Source organism: Empidonax traillii, unplaced genomic scaffold (genome assembly GCF_003031625.1).
Source record: "Empidonax traillii isolate 1590-97213 ecotype Southwest subspecies unplaced genomic scaffold, ASM303162v1 scaffold1463:size105415, whole genome shotgun sequence".
NCBI lineage: Eukaryota > Metazoa > Chordata > Aves > Passeriformes > Tyrannidae > Empidonax > Empidonax traillii.
Genome location: NW_020956656.1, coordinates 23,767 through 50,878, shown reverse-complemented (window position 1 = coordinate 50,878; position 27,112 = coordinate 23,767). Strand labels below are relative to the sequence as shown.

General features: G+C 35.1%; 1 protein-coding gene across 1 annotated transcript in view; it reads right to left on the bottom strand.

Annotated features, from left to right (window-relative positions):
* LOC114070196 (gamma-2-syntrophin-like) overlaps positions 1–27,112 on the bottom strand; it is a gene marked incomplete at its 5' end in the record, with an annotated part of 69,132 nt that overhangs the window by 32,271 nt on the left and 9,749 nt on the right. Inside the window, 4 exons of the mRNA XM_027907443.1 lie at positions 638–709; positions 9,020–9,136; positions 20,267–20,305; positions 26,705–26,834. Of these exons, the coding sequence (XP_027763244.1) occupies positions 638–709; positions 9,020–9,136; positions 20,267–20,305; positions 26,705–26,834 (358 nt within the window). The remainder of the gene's footprint in view (positions 1–637; positions 710–9,019; positions 9,137–20,266; positions 20,306–26,704; positions 26,835–27,112) is intronic.

Below are 27,112 nucleotides of genomic sequence, written 5' to 3'. Positions count from 1 at the left end.
CTATCTGATGCCACTTATTAGAAAATATATTCTGTAAGTCAATTATTTAATTTTTTTGCCCCAACTCCTTGCTTGGGACAAGCTAGACAGAAAACATGACTGTATCAAGTTGGGGGAAGAAAATGAATCCTATGGAATACAAATCCAACATGTTACCCTTTTTAAGGCAAAACATATTGTACTATTACCTACTGTAATGCTTGCAAATTATACACAAAATAACAAGGACATAATTTTATATTTGTAGTCACTGAAATTAAAGAAAAATATTTATATAGGTAAAAACTTATAGTAAGAGCATTTTGCATCATGTTTGCCCAAAAAACTGACTTATTAAGAAAAAAGTAGTCTTGTTATACTTAGCTGTGTGTCTCACTGGTACTTCATACAACCAGCTCTAATACTGAAAACTTTCTTCAACATGAAAGCATTTGAGTAACTTGCTCACTTGAAGCTTAATCCATGTTCCATATGCTCTTATAATTGCACAGCTAATGCACTAAAGATTACAAATCATTTTTATAACAACAGATGAATGTTAGTTACTCCTAGTTAAGATTACCTTGAGCTTATTATCAACAGGAAAAAGCAAGCTTTTTAAACTAAATAATGTCATTGTAATCATTAGGAAACCTACCTTGTGAATTTTAAATAGAACCTCACAGAGGTTATAGATTTTTTCAGCTCGTACCCAGTCTAGTGTGCTTACCTATAACATCAAAAGAAAATATTGTCAACACATTCTTTATACAAAAATCTTGTAGAGATGAAAAAACTAAAAAGATTTCACCCATCATTATTTTACTGGATGCTTTAAATACAGGCACATTGCTACACTTAATATCCAGCAAATACTATTCAATTTCTACAGAAACAGTATTAGTGTAATTAAAAGATACTAAAAAAATTAATTGATTTTTTAATGAGTATTACGGAAGTTCTTTGCAATCTCTGAGGTGAGTTCTGTTAGTATATTTATTTTTCAAGATGTTAAAACAGAGAATCCAGACTTTTAAACACAGTCATTCAGCTTCATGTCTCAATAAAATCTTGGAACCAACAGAACTAGATGTATTCCTAAATTCAGGTCTGAGTTTACATGCATTAGGGTGTCAGTAACTCAATATTTATTCTAAAACTAGGACTATGTGAATGAAATATTTGAAATTAGGAACAATGTCAACCATGTGCTTAATAATATGAAAACACTTATTTTTTGTTTTCTTCTGATTTTGTTACTTAATCCTGTTGACATGACAGGTTGTTAAAACTTGACAGCAAAAATGACATTTGAAGTTTTTACCAAAATTCTACTTTGTGATACAATGTGACAATCTGTTTTCTTTTGAAAACAGTACCCAGCCTATGTAGTTAAAGAAAGCAAAAAAGAACTTATACACAGGAAAAATACAAGGGGAATATACTTTACTTTTGCTCATATATTTTAAAGCAAAATTCTAGCTCTTGGTGAATGCTAGCACAGGAATGGCTGCATAGATATATGTAGGATTTTACTAAGTTGTAACTCTGAGGCCCTTTGCATATGGAAATTACTGGTTTGGTAACTCTAATAGTAACTAGGATATTTTCAAATTCTAGGGCTGATACAGCTTTGTCCTGTTCCTGACACTCACCCAAAATAAAAAAAAAAAGTGGAAAAAAAAATCAAATTAAACTGTTTAGGTAAAGCAAAATTTTGTTGTGAAACATCTGGCTTATTTGGATTAAACTTAACTGGGAAAAACCTATGAAATTCAATAACAGATTCTTTTTCTCTGTGTTCACAGTAGCACATAGTTCACCCATTAAAAGCAGTATTCTGATATATATCCTGATGATTTGCATGGAGATCAGCATACTTTGGTTTTTTAAAATTTATTTTAAAGTTTGATTTTCAGATCTTTTTAAAATCTAAGCCATTAAATAGAATTGCAACAAAATAACAAGAATCTAAACCACTACAGCACTTATGGGCATATTGACAAGACTCTTTGTTATTAAATTTTACTTTAGAGTCCTTTGGAGGAGTAATGTGAACTTGGTGCTATTTTTTTTCTTATTTTAACAATCTGATCTAATTCCCAATAATCTAGCCTTCTCCCAGTTTCTCTAAGATCAGATTAGTTTTTTGAGATAATTAAATTTATATACAAGAACAACCTATTGAAATAGGATTGAAGATCTCTTGAAGAAGAAGCTCTACAACCACATCTTTTCAGGATATAAAGAGACTCATAGTCTAGGATTCTCCACTTCCACTTTACAGTTTTTATATTTTAACTATCAAATTTCAAACTTCACTTGAATAAATGCATACACAAGAATATGTAAAAATGTGTTACATACTTTCTGCATTATTACGAGCAATTTCTCATAAAATAAAACTAAGAACATTATATAAAGCTAATTTTAAAAGTACATAGTACCACTTAAAAGAAGATTTAAAATTTAAATCTAATGTTGGGCTTTTTAGAAAATAAATTAAAAGAAATTTTAGGTATTAACTTATCCTCCAGTCACTTCATAAAAGGTAGCAATTTTTAGAGTCATATGTTTTTATTTTTAGATTTCCATTTCTGTTTTCATTGTCGCAAGGTCCATTCAATATATTATATGAGATTTGCTTTGCAATTATTGCTACAAGTAAGAGATAACACAAGGTTTGAAAAAACTGAAACTGAGGAATTATAAAGCTGATTCATAAAGAAATACACATTTAAACATGCTCACATAGAGCAAGCACTTTGCTTTATCACAGAGCAGGTCTTTTTGCTTCATCTTATTTCCAGGGAAATATTTTTTACTCTGATGGCTGTTTTGAAAAGAAAATAATTAAATAATATATGTTTTATCCCATTACTATTGATCCTCAAAAGGGATATTTAAGCTTCTTGCAAAATAAGATTTAGAGTAAAATGGGTTCATTATCTGATCTTAAATTTCTTGAAGGTAAAGATTCTTCTCCACCTCAGTTAACAACAGAAGAACCCTTCATCACTATTAGTGGCCAAACATAAAAGCATAAGCACCAACTTAATCTGCTGTTTATGAATTTGGCTTTAGTGGCACAGGCTATAACCTGAAAGGTCTTGAGATATGAATATACTTTCATTTGCTCATATAATTTGTTTTGATTCCTGAAGATTAATTTAAACTGTTGAGGTTCTTTGCTGCTATTAATGATGGACAATGGTGACACTGCTGTGCCATTCAATTCACCTGAATACCTCAGACTTCTTCCCATTATCCTGTGCATCTCTTTCATCTTTTGATGCTGTGTAACCTCTTATGACTTTTTCAGCAAAGATAGCTAGTGATGGTATTAAGTGTATATAAGCCAAGATTCTGTTTTACTGTGTATGTCAGAGAAAGGCTACCACACTTAAAGAGTGAAACAGCCTAAATATCACCGCAAGGTGATCAGAATACAAATGACAAGTTGAGAGCAATTTTAAAGAGGCAAAAAAACATACTAGAAAGGAACAGTAGAATCTAAAAAGAAAGCTAGCATTATTCATAGTTTTATCAGAACTATCATAGTATGTCTAAGTTTAAAATGTTATTTTTATAGACTGCATGGCTTCATGAATAATCATATACTTCTAGTCAAGGAGAAAAGCTGGATATAATCCAAAAAGTCCAAAAAAAGGGCAGTTACCTTCATTTGATTTAAAGAATGTTTCAGTTTATTTCAGGTTATCCATCATCACACATTTAGTACCTAGGTAATAAGTAACTAAGATAAATGAGATCCTAAAGTATATTTTTCAGGCAATAAAATAGCTTTTCTCATTATTTGCCCTTGGAACTGTTCCTGTAGGTGTTCTATAAACTGCAGTTTCTTGGGATTATATTAGCATGACAATAATTTTTTACGAAGCATTTGACAAAATGTTTCAAAAAGGTATATTTAGAATAGATAAAAATAACACATTTTTAAGCACAGATAAAACTGAGCTGATCAAAAAGATAACAAAAACAAACAAAGCTATAAAAATAGGAATGTGAAGTTACAATTTTAAGTACATACTGAGAGACTGAAATAAGCATGTAGAGTTACAGAAATTCCAAGTGGTGCAGAAGTACTTTTTACTGCAATTTCATGCATCAGTTCGTGCTCATATTCCAAACATGTTTAGCTTTAAGTGTGTGTGTTAATCATTGGCTTTTCTTTAAAAAGTTATGATTTAAAATAGCGAGAAAACAGTTAAGTTAAACTAATTTTAACAAACACATGCAATGAACAACAAACTCAAGAAGTTACTCCCTACACAAGAGTTTTGCAGTTATAAAATAGGCATAAAAGGCTATCATGCCTTTTCAGAGATCACCATTAAATAAAGAAATACGGGGTGAATGTAAGAGTCACACTTCAAAACTTGCTAAAGTTAAAATGAACAGAACACACTTTTTGACTTCCTCTGAACACTGAATCCTAGAATTCTCCAGAGCCCCTCAATATATATATATATATATATATAAATAATAATAAAAAAAAGAATAAAACTTAAGGGAAAAAAGATCAAAGTGTCTATGATATTTATTACTGGAATACAGAACATGCTGCATTATCTGAGAACTAAGCAGAAGTATCCAATCTCCCCAGAAGTATTAAAAAGGGCCAGGGAGAAGTAAGGTCCAATCGGAGAGTAGTTTCACTATGTTCTTCACTCCTCAATGGAAAAAGAAAATGAAGCAAGAATAATTAAAAGAAAAATTATAAGATATTAAAAATGAAAACAAGAAATCGAAACATGGTCCTGAGATGAATTATGATATGGCATTATAAGAATCCTAAAGGTGCTCAAATCAACTGAAAACTGGATAGTGCAAAATACACACTAAAGTGCAGTCAGATCCTGGCAAATATGTGATCAAGATAAAGACTTGGGTGTAGAGCTAGAAAATTCACCAAAAGCATTCATGGTCAAGCCTACAGCCTTCAAATCATTGCCACCTCTCTCCCAATATGTTACACTGACATAATGTATAACGTAAATTACCAAGAGAAATATTTAGAACTTACACAGCAGTATTCACTAACATTAAAACACTGCTTGTGTGAATTACACCGTGCAATCTTCTCTTCTCTGTACTGTGTGTCAAAGGCAGAACTATTTCTGTTATTTTCATATTATTCTTGTATTCATTCTTTCCTTAAAACTCCACACAGCACAAGCAGTGATTGCCTAGCTGCCCTCATGTAAATCACTTCAGTGCTATTTATTTAATCACATTGAAAAAGACAGTTTTGTAATTAAGGGTCACACAGTAGATCCAAAGACATGGCTACTTGAAGACTTTAATTGAAAAAGCCTAATGAACTATGAGGAAGCTTTAAAAAATGAAACACTATAAACATCTTCTTCATGTAACCCATATTCCCTGAAAACAAAATACTCAATTTTTTTTTTCTGAAATTTTCAATGACATAAAAAGTAGTTTGATTTTGAACGATGATTTCAAATACTTTCTCCTCAATTTCTACCAGAATAAAAATTCCAAACTTTTTCAATATCTGAAAATTGTAAAAAATTATACAGATGCTTTTAGAATGTAATAAAATACTGCTTGCATAATAAAAGTGACACAAGAACAATTTCTATCTGCTCAATGGTGTTTTTCAGATATGCAGCTTTCAGAAATGTGTCACAATTGTAATATAGCAGTCTGTAAATGAAAACTGTAAATATCTTAAATGCAGTCAGATAAACCTCTTCAGAGATGCAGAAAGACAATTCTCTGCTAATCACATAATTCTTGATACATACTTCTATGGTGAAACTTCTACATTTTTGGAAGCACCATCTGAGATATTGCAGAAATAATGTATAAATAGAATATTACTTGCCATAGTGATTTCTTTCATATTATAATAACCACATATTTCCACAATTGTCTTTATTTTTGCTCATGGGTAACTATGTTATCCATTCTTAAGAAAGCTAGCAGCTGCATTTACATTCACGTCATCTTTTACACACAATGTAATAGAAAAAGAGTGGAAATTCTACTAGAGCCTTTTACAGGCAGCAGTAAAGTTACTGATAAAGATAAGCGTAGAATTTACAGGTCATCTGCTCTGTGTTCAGTACATTGATACACTGATATGCTGTAGTATACAAATTCAGTATACAAATAGCAATAGCAACATCTCTGAAATAAAACACATTAACCTTGTATCTCTAAAGATCAAACAAGTTAAAACATCTGTATTTTTGTGATAGAACACTTTCTTCCTCTCCAAGTAAAAACAAAATAAATGTCAGTAGGAGTAATGGTAAGAGCAATACCCTCAAGTATCTCTAGAAATAGTGAAAGAGGTCTATGCACAGCTTGTGTGGGGACCCGTGTTTTCAGCTACAGAGCTGGGACATGTGACACAGAACCAGTGTCAGGGCACAGCATGGGTTGGTGGCTCCCTGGATGCCATCGGAGCTCCCCTGAGGTCTGTCAGGGCAGGGTCCTTGCCAGCTAGTTCCCATCCCATCACCCTGCAGTGGGCTGATCCCCGCCAACTTCAAAACATCCCCCCAGCTGCTCACTGATTCCCTGTGCCCTGCCATGGGATGGGGGAGACAATAGGAAAAGCAAATTTAAGAAAATTCTTGGGGCAAGATAAAGTCAGTTTAATAAGTGATGGAAAGAAGAAGAAATCAATTGAAGCAAAGGTGATTGCACACTGCTCACCCCAAGCAGACCAATGTCCAGAGAGTCTCCAAGCATTAGCTTCTTTTGAAGACCAAATCTCCATTTTTTTATTGCAGAGCATGATGTTTTATGGTACATAATACCCCTCATCTTATTTGGGCCAGCTGTCCTGCCTGTGTTCCCTCCCCGCCTCCCATCGCAACCCCTTGCCCATCCCCACGGTGCTTGCTGGGTGAGCAGTGTGACAACAGAAGGGCTGTACAAGCACTGTTCAATATCAGCTAAAACACTGGTGTGTTAGCACTTCTTTGGCCACAAATAAGAAACCCACTGCCACATGGGCTGCTATGAAGAAAGTGACCTCCATCCCAGCCAGGCCCAGTACATGTCCCAGCCAGGAGCAGGGCAGCCAGGGGGACTGGGACATCCCCAGCTCTGGGCACCAGGCATCTCCTTGGCAGCAGGGATGGGCTGAGGCTGGGCCTGGACATGGGACCCTGGGTGGCTGTGGCTCGCCAGGGGCTCATAGCTGGGCAGGACAGGGCTGTGAAGCTGGAGACTGGCCCTGCTGCACTGGTGCGGCTGCAATGGGATCCTGGGCTGTGGGAAGTTTGGGGTGAGCCCCGGGGAAGGGAGTCAGCAAAAGCCAGGGCTGAAGGTGCCCTTAAGAGACTGATAATCAGAATCAAACTGTGGCTTTAGATCCATGTTTGAATTCTTCAAGTGGGTGGTTGCTGGTGTTCTTTTTGGTTTTTGGTTGTTTGTTGTTTGTTTGGGGTGTTTGTTTACTTGTTTTTCCCCCGATAAAAACCATCTGTGGAATGATTAAAAAGCAAGAAAACTAATCAACAGCTTTTATGACTTAAAGACTGTCACATTTACTGGCTAATTACAGTATATGGAGGACATAGTATATTGACCAAAGGGGTCTTTTTTGTTCATTTTTTTGAAAGTCCTAAAAAAAAAAAAAAAAAAAAAAAAAAAAAAAAAAAAAAAAAAAAAAAAAAAAAAAAGTGCAGAAACATGGCAGAGCATATCAGATTCTGTCAAGTAACATTGTACTAACACTACCAAACAATCATCCTCACTTGTCTGTTCTTAACAGAGTATGGTAAATGAAGTTGTTTATCCCAAAGTTGTTAGTATCACGTAGATAGATAATTTAATTATATCAAATATGTGTCTTAAAAACAGGTCTGAAAATGACAATTAAAATTTATAGAGGAAAAGCATTCATGGGGTGTGCTAGTTATTTGTTTAACATTTCTGCATTGTTTTTACATTTTAATTGGATTGTAGTAATTGAATCAAATTTTAGTTCTTTGGCTTAACATTTTAAACCCCCAGTTTTTAGAGGGATAGAACCCCTGCTTTTCTCAGAAGTCTCATTTTAAAAGGAAAATTACTGGCTATTTTAAAATGCTTGAATTTGATAGGAATCATTGGATTAAGAATTTCAATCTAGAGAGAGGAAAATTTTACTTATAGCATTTCACTGAGTCTCATAAATAAGTTTTGAAAAGTATGTGCTTCCCAAAGGTATTGCAGACAGTACACATACAAAGGGTCAGATTTTCTTTGTATCACCTGACAAAACTGGGAGACTGACCATCTTCTGAGAAAAACTGTAAGCAAGTTGTATAACTGAAATGGCATTCTAATTACACACTTTATTCTTTTTGATTTGTTTAAAGCAAAGATTGTCTGGAGAAAAAAAGAAAGAAGGGATTAAACACTGTTATATGGTAAGTACGGGTCACTTTTTAAAAACAGTCTAGAATTCTATAGCTCATTTCTGTTTCATTCTTTTAAACTAATTTTTACAAAAGTATTAGGTAAGTCATCTGTTGTGAAACAGAATTCTTGTTACTAGGTATGCAAATTATCCAAGCAAGACTTTTTCAGGCTATACACTTAACACTGGATTCTCTGTAACGCTTCAATCCCTTGCCTGTGTGAAAAATTCACAAGTATCTATTACCACAGGGGGCTTTATTTCATGATGTATCTTGTCTTTAAGAAAACAGAATAACTGCCAACTCACTACAACTACAAATACCTTAGAATAAATAAGGTAAGAAATATTTGGCCTAACCACCCAAAATAAAACCTGACCTTGACAACTTCAAAAAGTGAAACATTTACTCCCCACTAGGAATTCTGTAAACTATCCAGGTACAGTAAGATTTTCAGAGGACCTTGAAAGAGGTTAAATTTCTAAAGCTTATTGAAATTCAGTGGCATCTCTGGCTTTAACTTATTTTGAAATCTCAGCTGACAGCTTCACTTGATAAAGGAAGACAAACCCAGACATAACCAACAGGTATCCATTTACAATGAAACTGCCACAAAAATATTAATTTTTTACCGGTGGCGTGCTGAAAATATAGAAGGATGAACCCTTCAGTGCCAGAAACTTGGATTTGTAGAGCTGAGATGAATCAGTTCCTTCAAGTCTCTCATTTACCCATCCCATATGTATGACCTGTAAAAGAAAATCACTGAAAATTAAATCTCTATTTTAAGTGGACCATAAGAATGGTTTTATTAGAATGGGATGCATCATACCCTTCACATTTGCCTTCCCATCACTGCCCACTACTTATTCTTGAAGCATATAGTATCATGCCAGTGTGTCAGAAGTCCTTGAAAAGAATTAAACTTACAGTACTGGTAGTCTGAATCTTATCTGAAATAATCACAGTTTTAAAAGCCACCTAAGTGTCTCAAAGCAGACTCTCACTTGAGCCAGTAGAAACCTATGTGTACAGAAGTAGTTCAGCAGGCAGTTTATAAAAACTATGACCCTACATTATTTATAGCAGTGTCATAACTTGGACATACTGACATTTCTATTACATGTATCTCTAAAGAATTATATCTGAACGAATCACTAGATATATTAAATCAAACAGCTTTCTTTAGGTTCATGTTTGCCACTGTTAACAAAGCCTTTGCCACATTTACTGTCTTTCAGAGTATATACACTTTTTTCATATACACTTTGTCTAGGTTAGGTGTCAAATTCAGTGGTTACAAAACTTTATCACTGTTACAATACATGCCTTTATTGTCTAGAAATTAATGCTAAGAAAAAATAAAATTAAGATGTAAAGCTACATGCTTTCTCTTTAAGGTAAATGCAAATTTATAAAGGAATAATGTCATAGTGTGGTAGCAGAATATAGTGAATATAGTTACCTACGAAAAATAACAAACGAAGAACATTCTAGGCTCCATTTGGCACACATTAAAAGGAAAATATTGCTCTTGAAACAGGTATTTAAATCTAGACTGAGTCGCCAATCTGAACATACAATTCTTGCTGATAAGCTTGCTTATTTTCAATTAAGGCTACACCTACAGGCAGTAATGATTTACACAGGGGCAGAAATGTCAAAGCACTAGCTAATAGTATAGACGAATGCTTATACTAATATATCATGAAAACCTCACACATTGTTTTCTAACGTTGGTATTTAGTGTCTTAGTTATGTCTCTTATCAATCAATTTATCAGTAAATGAATAATAAATCAATGTGTTGAGCCAGACAATCCTTCTCTATACTCCATTAACATTTTAAGGAGATCTAAGAAACAGCACAATAAATACAGTAGCCCTTTCAGTTCTTGATTTGCTATTCTGTAAATTTAATAACTTTAAATAAAGGATTGTTTCTATAGCAGTCAGCAAGTGTTGAAACAGGATATTCAGAAAACTCATCACTTTAACAAAATATATTATACTATTGTTGATATTCTATTACAATTTATATTATTTATTTAGTTTATTAGGGTGGTAATATAATATCAAATAATACAAACCAAAAGAATGATGTTCAAATCACAGTACACAACCAATACTATATTTCCATTACATTTATAAAGTCATGATTGCTGACTTGCAAACTGACACCACTTATTATGGCAGCCTAAAAAGTAAGTGCTAATGAATATGAAAGAGGAAGAGGAAAAGACTAAGCAAAAGACATTTAAAAAGAGAAAGAATTTATTAAGAAAAAAAAGAAACAGCAGAAATAAAAATGAAAATAACAAAAACAAGTACACTATACAACTTTACAAAGGGAGGAAAATGAATTACAAAATATTTGGGAGAAAAAATTTAAAGAAAAGAAAATTTCAAATTTATATTTGCCTATAAACATATAAAGTCCTCAGAAAGTAAAGAATGAAAATAAAAGAATTCTATTTATCAGAATCAGTGTTTGATTAACTTATACTGATAAAATAATAAAATTATATATCTTTTAACAGATAAATTAAAAATATATTATTTATTTATTTATTTATTTCCACACAACTTTCTTATTGACTGGTTTATTTAATGGTTGTTTAGACCAGAGAAATGAAGAAATAATAATTTTTCAGTTCCACAAAAGCAAACAAGAGTTGGTACTCAATAATCCTTAATAATAAGGTGTTCATAGATGGGTTATGGAGATTTTAATTGGATCTTATTATGGAGGTGGGAATATTAGTCTTGGGATAAGAAATGGTCCATTATTTGGATCAAAACCCTCCATTTGAAGTGTTAAGGAGTGCTCATAAAGCATAACACTACAGACTGTCTCATTCTCAGCATTGCTTTCACTGCTATTCAAAGCTACATGGAAAACTACCCTTACACCATTGGTGTATTGTTAAGTTTCTATATTATACCACGTTTTATATGTTCTACCACATTTTCCAAAAGTTCCTGTAGGAAGAAAATGAGCAATGGCATTCATTATAAGGAAATAAAACAAGTCACTAACAAAACATAATCCAATCATAGCAGATAAATGAAAGTTCTTATTTGCACATATTGATTTTCTACAGGAATAGAGCATCTAGGTACTGCAATGACTAGAAACCTAACATGTATTAAATTTAATGAAGCAGTCAGTAAATTTTGTATACAGTACTTTTAGTTAAATAGTTCTGAAAAGTAAATGACGCAAAACACTCCAAAGGGAATTGAAGAAAAAATCAAGTAGATCTCTATGTATGACACGTCAGAATAGACTTGGGTACACTTACGTAATTAAAGTGGGATAAGAATCTACAAGAGATGCCAGCTTGACCTGAAAGTTAACAACCTTTGTTGTACCATGAGGCACAGTGGAACAATAACAAATTAAGAAAGCAAAGAGAAGTACATCTTGAGGTAGCTGCAGCAATATTTTTTTTTTTTTTCCAAAGCGAGTGGTATATGGAATATTTTGAAAGGTACAGATACTGGGGGGGAGAAGGAAAGGCAAGCAGTCATTTCACACACATAAAGATTAACTAAAAATAAAATAAAAATTAAAATAGAATTGGAATGCTGTAAATTTTGATATTTTACATTAATGTTTTCCATTGTATATCAGCTGCATTCAGCTATGTCCAAATGGCTACTCTTTAAAGCTTAATGTTTTAGAGAGCAAACTATGGAGGAACTTAAAAATTATGACACTCAAGTATCTTTTGTGCTTTAGCTCAAGAATGAAATTTGTAACTCCAAGCGAGGCATGGTTTGAACACCACAAATGGCAACATATGTACTCATCTGATGGGAACTATGAAGACAGGTATGTATCTGAATTCATGTGTCTTCCCAGCCATTGTTTGCCTGCACAAAATTTGTATTCTGAGTCCTTCTGGGTAGAAATAATAGTCTCTACTCTTTGCTTGTTTTAACAAGTAGGCTGGTAAATTGGACCTGATATTGCTCACCTTTATTCATTATAGCCTTCTTATTCAAATCAGGATCCAGAGCACAAAACTCTCTCTTGGAGACAGGTACCGCCAGTAAGCTGCCTCACTGGTTATGCATTCTCATATTACACTTGGTCAGTAGCAGTATTTGTGCAGCAGGAACTAACCAAACTAAATAAAAATGGAAAACTCAGGTCTTTCACTACTTCCTTTCGTTTTGGCTTAAACATCCGCTTTATATTTTAACAATATTACAACAACAATAATATACATCTAGCAAGCAGAAATTAAAAAAGAAACAATTTCAAACTCTAGCTTCTTACCTCACTGCATATTAGCTGACCAGAGGTAAAAAGTTTAAGTGTTTTAAAGAGGTACTTCTTCTGTTAGAGTTTTTTCAATTGAGGACCTGTGGTCCAAGAAAAAGTCTCTGAAGCAGACCAAGACAATTTCATTAGGAATTGAAAAACTGACCTCACATACAAATAAAGTTAAAACAACTACCAAGGAAGATATCAATTCTATCTCTGTGGTCTCTTTATGCTTAAAGGAATTTAGTCCTGCTCCCTTTCTACAGGTGTAAATTGTAAAATTACGGTCTGCAAAAAATCAAACTTTCCCAGATTAACAATTAAGATAAACTAACTGTATTGCTACGTTATATTTTTAAAAACATTTTAATCTATTTCTAGAAAACAAAAAACCAACAGCAACAACAAAAAACAAACAAAAAACCCCCAAAAAACGCCCCCCAACCAAACAAAAAAAATCCCGCCCCCAAAAAAACCCAACAACCAAAACAAACAAACAAACAGATAATCCTGTAAACTGGAGGTGTAGGGGGTTTTTTATATGCTGCAGGATGAAGCCAGGCAAACAGAGTTGAAAAGAGGCTTCTGAGAAACTTAGTACTTTACCCTCTCCAAAATGCAGTAGCCATGATACCTATTTTGGTTTTAAAAACTGCTTCTTTAATGTCCTCAGGGCCTCTAGCAATGGAGGTTTCATAATTTCTCTCAATAATCTATTCTAGAATAATAGATTATTCTCTCAATAATCTATTTCTCTTGTCAAACATGAATTGCTCTTGTAATCGCAATTTAAGATTGTTTTTGCTGTATCCACTAAAGACACAAATTATTTTGACCTTAGACTGGAAGAGTAAATGTAGCAGTTATTAATATAATAAATAAATAAGTCCCATAGGGACCATGGTGAACACCAGTGTGGTGATTAACGAATCTCTCTTTATTCCAATAGTCACAGCTTAAACAGTAGTTTCAAATGATCCCACGTCACACAGGTAATTTCCTAAGCCAATCCCATATAAGCATTCAAGTGAGCATGTGTAACAGAGTCTTAGAACTACAACTCCCAGAATACCTCAGCAGAACCTGGTATAACCACACCCACAAGTAAAAAGAGCTTATTCAGTTCATAAATGGAGCAAAAAACCATGAAAAAAATACACAGCTTGCGTGGCACCATTATTTGCTGCTTTACATGTTATTCTCTGAGTACGAAATTATCATTCCTGAATATTTCTTTTATACCTCTGTCTATGTCTTTCAAACTGTCAACAGGGACCTCTGGTCAATACCTTTTTGGAAACATCGTGCACAAAACCAGAATAAGTATTCCTGCCGAAGTCTTATACAGAAAAAGGAATGCTTAGCATGTCTTACAGTACCTCATTTGGGTACAGCCCACAATGTTTGCCTCTTTCTCAAAAGCCACAAAGGAGAGATGGCTGTTACCGCAGGAAGGTAAAACCCAGCCCTGGCCTGATGTTAAACTGACAAGGCAACAATGTGAGAAACTGCTGGACATTGCACACAACATGAAGGGAGAAGCTGGCTGGTTAGCCTGCAGCTATACTGATACAGCAATAAGGGGATAAATGAGCAGGTGAAATATACGACAAGGAAATCAAGAATGGGTGAAGAATGTCACAAGATAATGAAAAGGGTGACTGCCTTACAGACAGTTTTGGTGGTATCACAGATTAATAACCAAACATGTAAAAAGGAGAAAAAATAAGGGCCAATGGAGAAGCAGTAAAGTGTGGGTGGGTTCCTTATTTGGGAGGGGGAAAAAGGAATATAAGGTAAACCAACAGAATGCAGGTTTTTGGGATCTTGGTTGATCAGCCTGATTATCACAGACTGATGTAATAATAAACAATAATAATGATTCACAACAGTGAACCTGTTGTTTTTCTTATCTCTGACTGGCTTCTGCAGATGGAGGTATCTGAGATGGCCTCTCTAAGTTCTAGTAAGAAATGGAGATGGACCAAACCTTCCTAAAAGAATTTACACTCCCAGATACCTTTCAAGCATTTTCCAGTAACAACTTCCTTAGTTTTTCCCAGTCTCTCACACATACTTGATTATTCTTGCATATATGCTGCATCCTAACTGGCTTCATCCCTCTTTTTCAGACTCATTCTTGAATATGTCAAAATCATTCATATGTCTAACACCAAATTTTAAAGCTTAATGTCTGCAAAATTACTAGGCTTACTTTTGCTAATGCATCATAAAGGTAGTATTCAGAGGAACTGGATCCAGGTCAGACTTCTCCAGCACTTCCAGGCAATATGTCAGTTTTCAAAACGAACCATTTATACCTACTATTGGATTATCCAACAAAATCTGTACAACCAAAGCCTTATAATACTGTTTAAAATATTGTAATGTCAAGAATTGTCATAAACCTTGCAGGAATCTAGATATGTTGCAGCACACATCCACAAGACAAGTTACATGATCACAGGAGAAAATTAGATTGGTTGACACTACTTATTATTGACAAATCCTGTAGGGTGATTATTCATTTGTTATCTTGCTGCTCCATACAGGTATTTTGTTTTGTTTCAAATTTCTTTATAGAAATTGAAGTCAAATTGTCTAGTCTCTAACTGTCCAACTTCTCTATCTTTATTCATTAACAGAAATGATGTTTGCCCTTCCCTTGAGATGTCACCTGTCAGACACAAATTCCCTGAAATAATTGTGATAAAGGTTTTAGTTTTGAAAAAAAAAATCCAGGAAACAAAATTAAAAAACCTTGCAAGTATTTTTACCTATATAGAGATAGAATTACCTAATTTGCTTTAATAAAAAATAAAGAACAATCCAGCAGTGTGTGTTTTTTGAAAACTGAGTCCATGGTTTACCTGCCTACCGATAACACAGAATAAAGCGCTTTCAAATTTCTAGAGTATTATAATAAATTATACCAAGCAGAATCAAAAGGTATGGTGCGTAGATGCTGTGTGTTTCATCATCAACACAGGTTACATAGACACTTTGCACCCAAGCTTCAGTAGTGGTATTTACTTAAAACCGTTCAGATTTGTGTAATCCCTACATATTTCTTAAAACCTTGTAGTCCTTGACAAGGACTAACTAGCATGACATGTCCTGGGATAACTAGAGCTTTCCAAACAATTCCGATGGAGAGTCTGGGATTTTAGCAGTATTGGAAATAGTTTGTAATAGGCAGTTTGAATGCAGACACCCTGCTTTGGTGGATGAAAAGAATTTAAAAGTGTGGAATTAGCTAGACCATGCCAATTAGCTTCATGACCTGGTACCATTTATTTTAACAGTATAAACATATTAATAATAACTACAAGTACTTCTACCTTTCCTTACCTCTAAATTTGAATCACAGACATAGGACAAAGTCATAGAACTCTAGAATATGCTGAATTGGAATGGATCCATAAGGATCATTGAAGTCCGACTTATGGCCTGGCACAGGACCACCCCAAGAATCACATCGTGTTTGTTTGACATTTTTTGGCAAAGAGAAACTTAAGTACAGCTGATTTAGACCCAAGAACCAGTATCTTAGTCCCTTCTGATTTTCATTATTTAGATGCCTACAGAATTCATCGTGTTCTGGAGATACAGTTTCCAGTAAAACCAGTAAGGGGCAAAATGAAAAACAAAGAAAGCCCAATTTAACTAAGTAATTTTTTATGTTCTTGATGACCCTGAAACCTAGGTTGCTAATGTCCTATAAAAAAATAATCTAAATGAAACCTATCCACATCCAACCTTGTCCCTTTATGAATGATTAAGTTGGACTCTAAAAGCAATGAAGAAAACTCACTACAGGCGACACATTAATGAAACTCTGTTTAATTCTTCAGGAAGGTCCATGCTCAAAAGTAAAGATAAATTTGCAGTTATCACCAATTTTATTTCAAGGCAGCTCTTCAAGTGACCTTCCATCTCTTAAGGTTATCCTTTCTCTAAATTTTAAATCAACTCCATTAATAAGAGCTATCCAGGTCTAGACAAATATTATGTAACTGACATTAATAGGCTCCATTAATCTAGGACAGAACAAGACCTCTTCTGCTTTCAGTTACTTTTGCCAAGTTTTATATGACACCTTTGTGATATATATATCTGAAAGATTCATAATTTGGTTGCTTTTAAAGCAAATTTTCACAGGACCTATACATTTTGGATTGTTCACATTTGCTCCTTCAATATTTATGTTTGCTAGTTTTATTTCTTTGACCTGCCCAAATTCATTATAAACTTATTTTTTCTTACTTTTTGGTAGAGAAAAATCCAATGTTTGTTGCTATCAGTTCTATCTTAAATTTTCAGCCTCTGAAATTAGGGTCCTAATTGTATTGTCCCTTCTGTTTATATATAGAATGGAAAAAGTGGGATAAATTTGTATCACCTAAATTTAGGCACCTACTTTAGATGATATGCTACGAGGCAAGTCAAGACAGCAAAAGTGGCTCCTATAAAAGATGATTTAAAGCAGTGACATCAAGCTTCACATTTGAACAGCTCTATGGAACAGAATAATTTTCTGCACTGAATATCTAAGCAGTTTATGGAGACTAGCCTGTTTATTTAGGAAATCAAATTATGTAGCTAGTGATAGGTTGTATGACTATCCTCAATACTTCTTAAAAATTGAGGACGAGTATGTCTTCCTTTTTTCAACTAAACTCATTATGTGTGCCCAAACTCATAAGAAAAAACTTTTAATTGTTACTGAAGTACTTGCAGTAGATAGTTCATGCAACAAAGGATATCCAAATTAAATACCTTTTCCCCTGGCACTCATAATCACCTGTTTTTCATATCAGTTTAATTAATAATTAAAATCCAGAGCTAAGAAAGTAATTAAATCATAGAATTATAGAATAGTTGGGGTTGGAAGGGAGCTTTAAATGTCATTTAGGTCAACTCCACTGCAATAAGCGGGGACATCTTCTACTAGATCAGATTGCTCAGACTAACACGACCTTGAATGTTTCCAGGGAAGGGGCATCCACTGCCTCTCTGAGAAAGCTGTGCCAAGGCTTTAGCACCTTCAGTGTGAAAAAACTTCTTCCTAGCTTCAGATTCCTAATCTGAATCAATCCTCTTTCAGTTTAAAATTATTACCCCTTGTCCTATTACAACAGCTCTTGCTAAATAGTTAGTCCCGATCATTCTTATAGGCCCCCTTTCACACACTGAAAAGCTGCAATAAGGTCACACTGGAGCCTTCTCTTCTCCAGGATGAACAGCCCCCCCCTCTTTCAGTCTTTCCTGTAGGAGAGGTGTTCCATCCTTTTGACCATCTTTGTGGCCCTCCTCTGGATCTGTTAGAACAGATCCATGTTCTTCTTGAACAGGATGCAGCACTCTAAGTGTGGGTCTCGAGACGAGAGCAGAGGAGCAGAATCACCTCCCCTGACCTAATGGCACTCTATTTTAAATGCAGCCCAGGACACGTTTGGCTTTCTGGGCTGCAAGTGCACATTGCCGGGTCATGTCCAGCCTTTTATTCACCAGCATCCTCAATTTCTTCTTGGCAGGGTTGCTCTCAGTCCATTCATTCCCCAGTCTGTATTGATACTGGCGATTACCTGGACTCAGGTACAGAACTTGGCACTGGGTTTTTTTGAACCCCCTGAAGTTCCCACTGGCCCACTTCTCAAGCTTGTCCAGGTCCTTCTGGATGGCATTTTGTCCTTCAGGTACATCAACCACACCACACAACTTGGTGTTTTCTGTAAGCTTGCTGAGGGTGCACTCACCAAGTTTATGTCACTGATGAAGACATTAAACAGTACTGGTCCCAGTACAGACCTCTGTGGGTCACCACTTGCCACTTGCCATACTGAGTCATTGAATACTATCCACTCAACCATCCAATAAATTCCTTATCAACTGGACAGTCCACCCATCAAATCCATCTCCCTCCAATTTAGATAGAAGGATGTTGTGGGGGACTGTGTCAAAGGCATTACAGAAGTCCAGATAAATGGCATCTGTAGCCCTTCCTTGTTCCCTGATGTGGTCACCCCACCATAGAAGGCTCTAGGGTTGGTCAGGCAGGCCTTGTCCTTGGTGAAGGCATGATGATTGTCTCAAATCACCTCCCTGTCCTCCAAGTGTTTTAATACAACTTCTAGAAGGATCTGCTCCATGATCTTCCCAAGAACAGAGGTGAGGCTGACATGTAGGTAGTTCCTGGGTTCCTCCTTTATATCCTGCTTAAAAATCGGTGCAATGTTTCCCTTCTTCAGTCACCTGGGACTCCACCCTACTGCCATGAAATTTCAGATATCATGGAGAGTGATTTGGCAACTAAATCAGCCAGTTCTCTAAGGACTCTGGGATGCACCCCCTAAGGTCCTGTAGACTTATGTATGTTCAGTTTCCTCAAGTGGTCATGAACCTGATCCTTCCTTACAGTGGAGGGGACTTTGCTCTCCCATTCCCCACCTTGCAGTCCATCCTCTTGCATGGTGTCAGAAGAGAGATTGTCAGTGAAGACTAAATGCTAAATTCTTATATAGAATAGGTATTTATTTTGGTTTTAGGGATAACTTGATTATCTACTATACATAGAATTGAAGTCTGTTATGGGTTTTGAAGTATATTTTTTCAAAGGATTAACCCAAATATGAGAAAGTTTCCTGTGTAAGAAAATGTCAATGCCTAAATATTTTAATAACTTCTGGAAAAGCCTTTATATGTCCAAGTACTTTGTACAAATAAGATGATGAAATAGTGACATGTGAAAGAGTATTCAATATATCAAACTAATAAATATTTATTTGATCCTGATATGAAGAATTTTTTGACTCAGTCTTTGACTTCTATAATAAAAATTCCATAACTGATTTCTTCAGTAAAATGCTATAAAAGACACCTTCTCTATTTTTCACTTCTATAATCTACAAACTCAGCATTTTTGAAAACAGCCAGTATTAGTCTCTGTGTTCTTGAGTAATAATGCCAGATTGATGCAATGAAAGCAGATGTAAGTGAAACTCATTAGTTTTATAATGCAAACTTCAGAGTACTTTCCAGAATTAATTAATTAGCCTGGAAAAAGCTATGCTACAGGAAGTAAGAATGCTTTCCAGAGAAGTAAATTAATCTGATTTTGGGACATTTGTCTAGTTGGTGTAGAAGAAATATATAAACAGGCTTCTGAACTCCAAAAATCACAGATGAACAAACACTGTCTGCACAGCCTGATACATGTCAAACAGATTGGATGGAATTCGCTCCTTGGCTATCAGTGTACATGATGCAAATTGAGAGTTATCAGACCCACTATTGCAGTGTTGCATGCAAACATACACTACACTTTCCAAGACCTGGTTGGGAGTTCCACTGTTCCCCTCTCATGTATTTCATGGCTCCATATAATCCAGTTTTTAGGTTTACAGTGAAAGATTCTACTCATAACTGTGGATTAGTAAGAATAGTAATAATCTGTTGTATTGCATAAGCAATTTCAGAATTTCAAACCATAGTTTTAGAATTTTAAAACTGACTAGATATGCATATGCAACCTCTACAAATTTTCCAACAAGGTAATCATGAGAATAATAAAAAAAAAAAGGATAATATAATAGAAGTCTTACCTGGTCTGAGGGAGAACAGCATTTATTTGCCATTTTGATCTATGACAGAGATGGAAGAACACACAGAGTTATTTATATGTTGAAGAGTTTCTGTGATGCAATTAGCATTGATTGACTTAGTTATGGAATATAGTATTAATAGTTCAAAATTATATTTGTTAGAAATTTAATCATTCAGTGCTTAAATACTAGAGTTTTACTATTATACTGAATTTTGAAAAACAAGATTTGAAAGACAAAAGCCTTTCATCAGAGTTTTCATTAAATCCTTCATAAAGATTTGCATGTATGACTTTAACTTTGCCACACTGAGCGAAAATATTGTACTGTACTGTAGACACCTCACTCAGACAAACAATTGCTTAAGCAGATTTACAAATGAGGTCTGTGATTAAGTACTTGCGAAACGAAGACAATAGAGTCTAAGATGTGTTGAAAGATGAAAGTAAAATAGTATGGGTTTTCCATTTAGTTTGCTCCAAAGTTACATCTCTCTCTCTTTTTCTCTTTGTTTAGGTAATGAAGAGTTTTGTTCATTTTGGCTTTGGCAGTCATAGTTTGCATAGATGAGTGGTAGACAAACCCTGACATATATTCCCTTCTTTAAAATGTAACACTATAAAGTGCAATATTGGTAAGTGTAAATAAGAATCTAGAAAGAAATAGATTAGACTAGAAAAACAGACTCCCCTATATACAATGAGTAAGCTGAAAATTGTCCTAGAGTTGATGAGTACTTCCAAAGGACCTTGTTGTCAAAAAGCCTGTTTTAGAAGAAATGAAAGGCTTGTGATAAGAAAACCAAAACCTGTACACATGGAAAAGTATGACTGCCACAGGAAACGAGCAGAAGAAACCTAGGGGAGTGACTGAGGGTCTGAGGATGAGGTGGCCAAGATAGTGGGAGCCTGGGGCATCTGCCAGACCTGGCTGTCACCTCGGGTTGTGTGTTGGAAGATCCTGTCAGGCCCTTGGAGTGGCCCTACCATGGTGCATACTACCTCCCTGCCACCCTAGAGTAGGGGCTACCACAACAGAGGCAGGTCACAGCCAGAAGTTGCTGGCACCTGCAGCATAGCACAAGCATGGACTGAAGATGAGGGTGGAACTAAAATTCAGTTACTAAGCAGAACAAGGGGCCCTAGCAAAGTTCCTTCCAGGTCATGCACAGAGATGTGCCTTACCACAGCCTGACCCAAGGCTGCATGGCGGCACTATGCCAGAGGGGGCTGCAGCACTGAGATGGGGGGAAGAGGCGGCAGAGATTCTTGATGCCATCGGGGTCCTGTGAGTTACAAACCACTGGGAACTCAAGAAACTCACTCTGTAACTTGGTTAAAACAAAATGGTGTCACAGAAGGAAGCAGATCTCACCAGTCTGATTCGTTGGTAGGCTTAATTCTGCTAGAGCAGTTGTGCAGGACATAATGAAAAGGCACCTAGAATATTTTAATGTCAGTAGCAATGCTGACACACCCTGCCCATATTCTGCCCCAACCTATCTCTGTGCTTCAGACAAAAATACATACACAAAGTAACTATATGGAAGCCATGTTACACACACAGAAAACATAGTTTCCTTGCAAGTATCCAAAACCATGCTGATTACTATAGCACAAATCAGTGCAAATAAATAGGTTCAGATGGGCCTGGAAAAAAGTGTGTGAGACTGGCCATGGAGGTTTTTCTGCAAAATGAGGGTAGAGTATTGTGAAGTGCACTCTCATAAGCAGCTCAGCTTCCCATTGGTAAGGGCAAGAGGGAATAATGCATTGGACTCCACAGCTATTCACTGCACAGTCTTAGCTCACTCCCTGTTCAAAGCAGGGATGGCTGCAGCCCTGATGTAACTATGGGGAGAGGAAAGATCTTCTATATCATATTATGTCCCTATGACATGGGGCTGAGAAGTATGTACTCTCCACTTCACCAGGCACCAAATGTTCTCTATATGCCTCCACCGCTGGTGCAGGGAGACAGGAATGGGATACACTTACCTTGCTGGCAGTGCATAGGCTCTCAGCACTACAGTGCAGTAACGGGAGCTGAAGACAGCAGGGGAACTAAAACAAAAAACCTGGATCTGCAAAGACTGCAGGGAACTTTGAAAAGGAACTATTAAACAAATTTTAATTCCTATACTCTGTTCTGAATGGATACATACAGGACAGGAACAGATTGGGGATGAAATAGTTCAGAATCGTTTAACTAAATCTAAATACCTCCCAGGCTGGGATTTATCTCACATATAATATACCTATATTCTCTTTCCAGACAACAGTGAGAGTGAAGAGAGTGAAGAATCTTGACAGGCACCTATTTTTTTAACTAGCTATAATAGTAATTAACTACTATTAACTCAACTGCAATACAGAATATCACTCAGATATGTTTTTAGACGAAGGAATAGAAGAAAAGGTTTGCACAGTATAAGTTAAATGACAAAAAAAGCTGTAAAAGGCATAAATACGATCTGGATTAATAAATCTATTTTGAGGCCAAATTTTAAGTTTCTACAATCCTTCAATGAAATTGCTTGAATGATTTATAAAAACCATAAATAATTTTTAAAGTGGAACAAGTGCATCATAACTTTTTCTCTTATCTGCTTATAAACTACTCATTTATTTATGAATTTTTTTTTTTAAATACAATGACTAGAATATGCTGGGAAAAATATAAATCCTTGAGAAAGTTATAAATATAAGAAATAAGTCTCTATAATGTAGATGAACTGGCAGCATTAACTTTAGGTGCTTCTACCCATTATAACTACATTAATGTTTGGTGTCAAATTTCAAAGAAAAAAGCTGCACATATCTAATAGCTAGCAATTTGAATGCTGCAAAATAGGGAGAGAAATATAAACTATCCCAAAAAACTCTCCTAAAAAATCATCTCTATCACAAATTGTCACTTCAGCCTACAAAGAACCCTCCATCTAAAGAAATTAAGAACAGCAGCAGTGAGAAGCACATGCAGATTAACTTGTTTCATGTGCTTCTTGTTTCATCATGGAATATTCACTGACAGTTTCTGTTACCTCTCTTCCCTCAGTTTCTTCAACTGCACCTCCTTCTGTGAGCAAAGAAATGTATGAAGAAATAAATCTGAGATGCTGATTCACCTCTATTTATTTCTGCAAAACGTAAATGGGAAGAACTTTGAGAACATTGAAACTGGGGATTGAATCACAAAGGAAGATGACAGGGTAGTTTCATGGTGGTAGAAAAGTATGTGAAAAAAATAGAATATGAACAGAGAGATGAATAATTCGGAGCAAGGGTCCTCAGAAAAAAAATGTAATGCATGCTGCTTGCAAAGCAAATTGTTACTAGGAGATTTTCTGAGCTAAGCATACAAAGCATGTATCAGTAAGGAGGGCTGAACAGATACCCTTACATTTTTCTCCATGTTGCAGTACTTCCTGTGCTCCTCTGTCATCTAAGAACTAACTCTGTCCAGGCTGGTACCAGAATCATTAGTTCTCATCTACCAAGTACCACTTTCTAAATATGCTAACATACAGGGGCAGAAGCCTTATGCAGTGACAACTCCTCACATCTTCACTGTTGAAGATGACTCCTCCTTTACACTTGATCCCCAGAGAGCTTGCCTTTGTATAGAAGTTAGATGTTTCAGTACTTCAAAAGAGTAGTCTGACATTAGCAGAAGTGTCACATTGTGGAAGAGCTATTTTTGTACTACCTACAACAGGACTGTCTTCTGGCATCAGCAGAAGATCTAACAAAGAGCTGCCAGTTGCTGAACGAAACTGTATTAGGGTAAAATAAAAAAAACTGAAGTATATTAGGATAAAATGATACAGGAAAGATTGTGTGCACTGTAAGAAAAAAATCTGTATTAGGAGCTCTTTAAGAACTAAAATTCTAAAAGAAATTATTCAAAAATTTATGCAAATACGTAGGACAAAGGATGCATATAAGAGTAGCATGAATACGCGCAGATTAAATAAGAAGGACTGAGGTGCAGGAAAGCTTGCTAAAGTCATGAAACAAGTATCAGCAAAACAAAATCTAAAATGTGTGGAAGTAAAATGTGAACAGTGGATAATATTGCTTCAAAACTTAGTAATAGGTCAGGTAAGAATGTTGACATCATGCCAAATGTATCATCAAGAAGATCCATTGTCACTATGTATCTAGTAATTAATTTCCATACAGAGATGATGGCATAGAACAGAACAGAAATGACTAATTTAAATACCTGGAGAAGTGACTAAATTTAGAGTCAGCAAGGACTCATGAAAATAACCCATAACTAGATAAAGAAGTATCTGGATTTCTGAATGAGTAGTGATTATCTTGAGAATTGGAGAATTGGAGAGACATTCTATAGAAGTGGAAAAGTGCAGAAATGGTGAAGAGGTCTAAAGGAACCACATATCCATTCCCCAATGTCAATTTCTGAGGTATGACAAGAAAAGAAGGATTCTGTGAAATGGTAGTACTAAGGTAATAAAAAGCATTCAAAATGGACTTTCAAGAAGCCTGATACAGTGCCCTAAGCACTGTGGACAGTGGTCTGTGTCCTCTGGCTGCCCTGAAGCAGCAAGCTCTCTCCAGTGCTCTCCTGCTGTAAACTGCTGCACTCCAGTCTCACGATCCTCATCTTAAAAGTGGTTTGCCATAAAAGGGATTCTCACTGATTATTATATCTCCTGTTCTGATACTCAGTAATCAAAATAATGCTCTGGCCGGACCTTTCTGGTTGTAGCACACCTAACAAAGTCCATTAAGTCCAAGCACAAAGTTTATGTGCTTCTCATCTGATCTACATAGAGTTTACTCTATAACATAGAGTTTACTCTGTAACTCACCAAAACCACAGAAAAAATGGGAATTCATCTGTTCATGACATTCATGACCGGTATTTCTCAAACCTTTCCTAGGAACATTTATATTACAACCAGACGGACTACGTCGTTTACAAAATCCACTATTGTAACAGATAAGGGAGAAGACCAATGAAACTACTCAGACAGGTCCCAGCACAGTGAAGATACTATGTCAGGACATGTACTACTGCACATAGTGCCTTTGAAAAAAAACAGACTAGCATGCTATGATAATAAAAGCTGCTTGTACTTATAGCCACTTTTTATTGTCTTATTCACTTACATCCTTGCACTGGCTTTTATTCAATTGATTTCATTAAAAAGAAAACTGAACTTAGTAACTATGAACTGGAATTGCTCTAAAAATATTAATATGCACTTTCTTAGAATTGTAAAATAATATTACTGTGCACATGATGTAAATCACTAAATAGAGATTATTTATAAAGAATGTATCATAAGCAAAAATGATATTGTCAAATAGATTGCTTAAGCAATTGAATATTTTAAAAGATTTAATGGAATAAATGAACTATTGTGATTAAATAGGATTCCATGGAACTTTTGACCACTAGAAAATAAATTTAATTTTAAATCTCTTTTAACCAAAGATTTACGTTGAAATCCGATACGCAAAATTCTACACAATATAATCTGAAGAACTAAGAAACAGTTCATCTAGAGTACAAAGCATAAATTAAAATCATGCTACTAAATTTTCATTTATAAAAGATGTTACAGATTCAACACATTTAAGAAAAAAATATTAAAACCTGTACAGGCAATTCTTTCAGTGATAACAGTGCTTTTATTTTTATATTTTCAACACTGATTTTTACCATTTCTTAAAGGCAAATATATTTTCAATATTGTACATTATCGAGTTCCCTATTTAACTTTACGGTTCATTCCAAAATCCTCAATAGTTTTATCTGCTCTTTGTTGGAATAATAATGTGCTGTCCAAATAGCAATTTTCTATTTCACCTGGGATTAGATAATACTTCTGCTTGCAACAGCAAATGTTACTTATTAATTTACAGGAATAACTTAAAATAGCATAAGCACCTTTATACTTCTAGGGAGAAAGGAGAAAGATGGAATAATATGACCTTAAATAAATCAACTCTTAGACAACTTAGGGAGGTAAAAATAATGTCTCCCAATAAGCATCTGTAAATCACCCTTCACTAGCTGTGGAATTTTCACAGGCCTACTTCAAAATCAACAAATGTTAATCTCAAGCACAGTTTAATTATAAAAATGTAAAAATTATATATTTGATCATGTCTAAAGCTCTGTGAAATTACCACTATGGATAAATATTTTGCCAAAAAATCTTTAAAATAATAAATGCAATGTTGTTCTACTACTCTCTCTTCTATGATAACACTGCAAATCCTGGGAACTTCATGAGAGTTTTGATCAGACAATCTCCCCCTGCTTTTTCCTTTCTCCTTTTTCTCCTCATACACAAGCATTGTATATGTTGTCTCTTAAATGTGAATTGTTTTCCACCCTTGAAAACTAGAAATAATTTTACAATAGCACAGACAAGAAAATATGCAGAAAGTAACATACATTTTGAAGTGTCAAATCACTGATGTTAGTTGACATTGCTCTCAGCCAGTCAGCACTCTCCTGGGCTGTATAAAACTGAAGTATCCCAGTACTAACTCCATCAAGTGCCAGCACTTCAAATGCATTAGATCTGCAGTAAGAAGAAATATCCATAAAGGAAGATACATCAGTTTTCTGAAATTGCCCAATATATATCAGTGTTCAAGTGATTTTTATGCCTTTTGACAAGTTTTGAGTGTTTACTTTACAAATCAAAAGAAAGGCAACAAAAAGAAGCATAAGAATGGGCAGTAGCAGGAACAACAGATACAATAAGTACTTTCTCTGTACCAGCATGCATGTGCTGATGATCATTTACTTCCCCTGAGTATACATATTATGTCCATAGTTGCCGAACTTAAGGTAGTG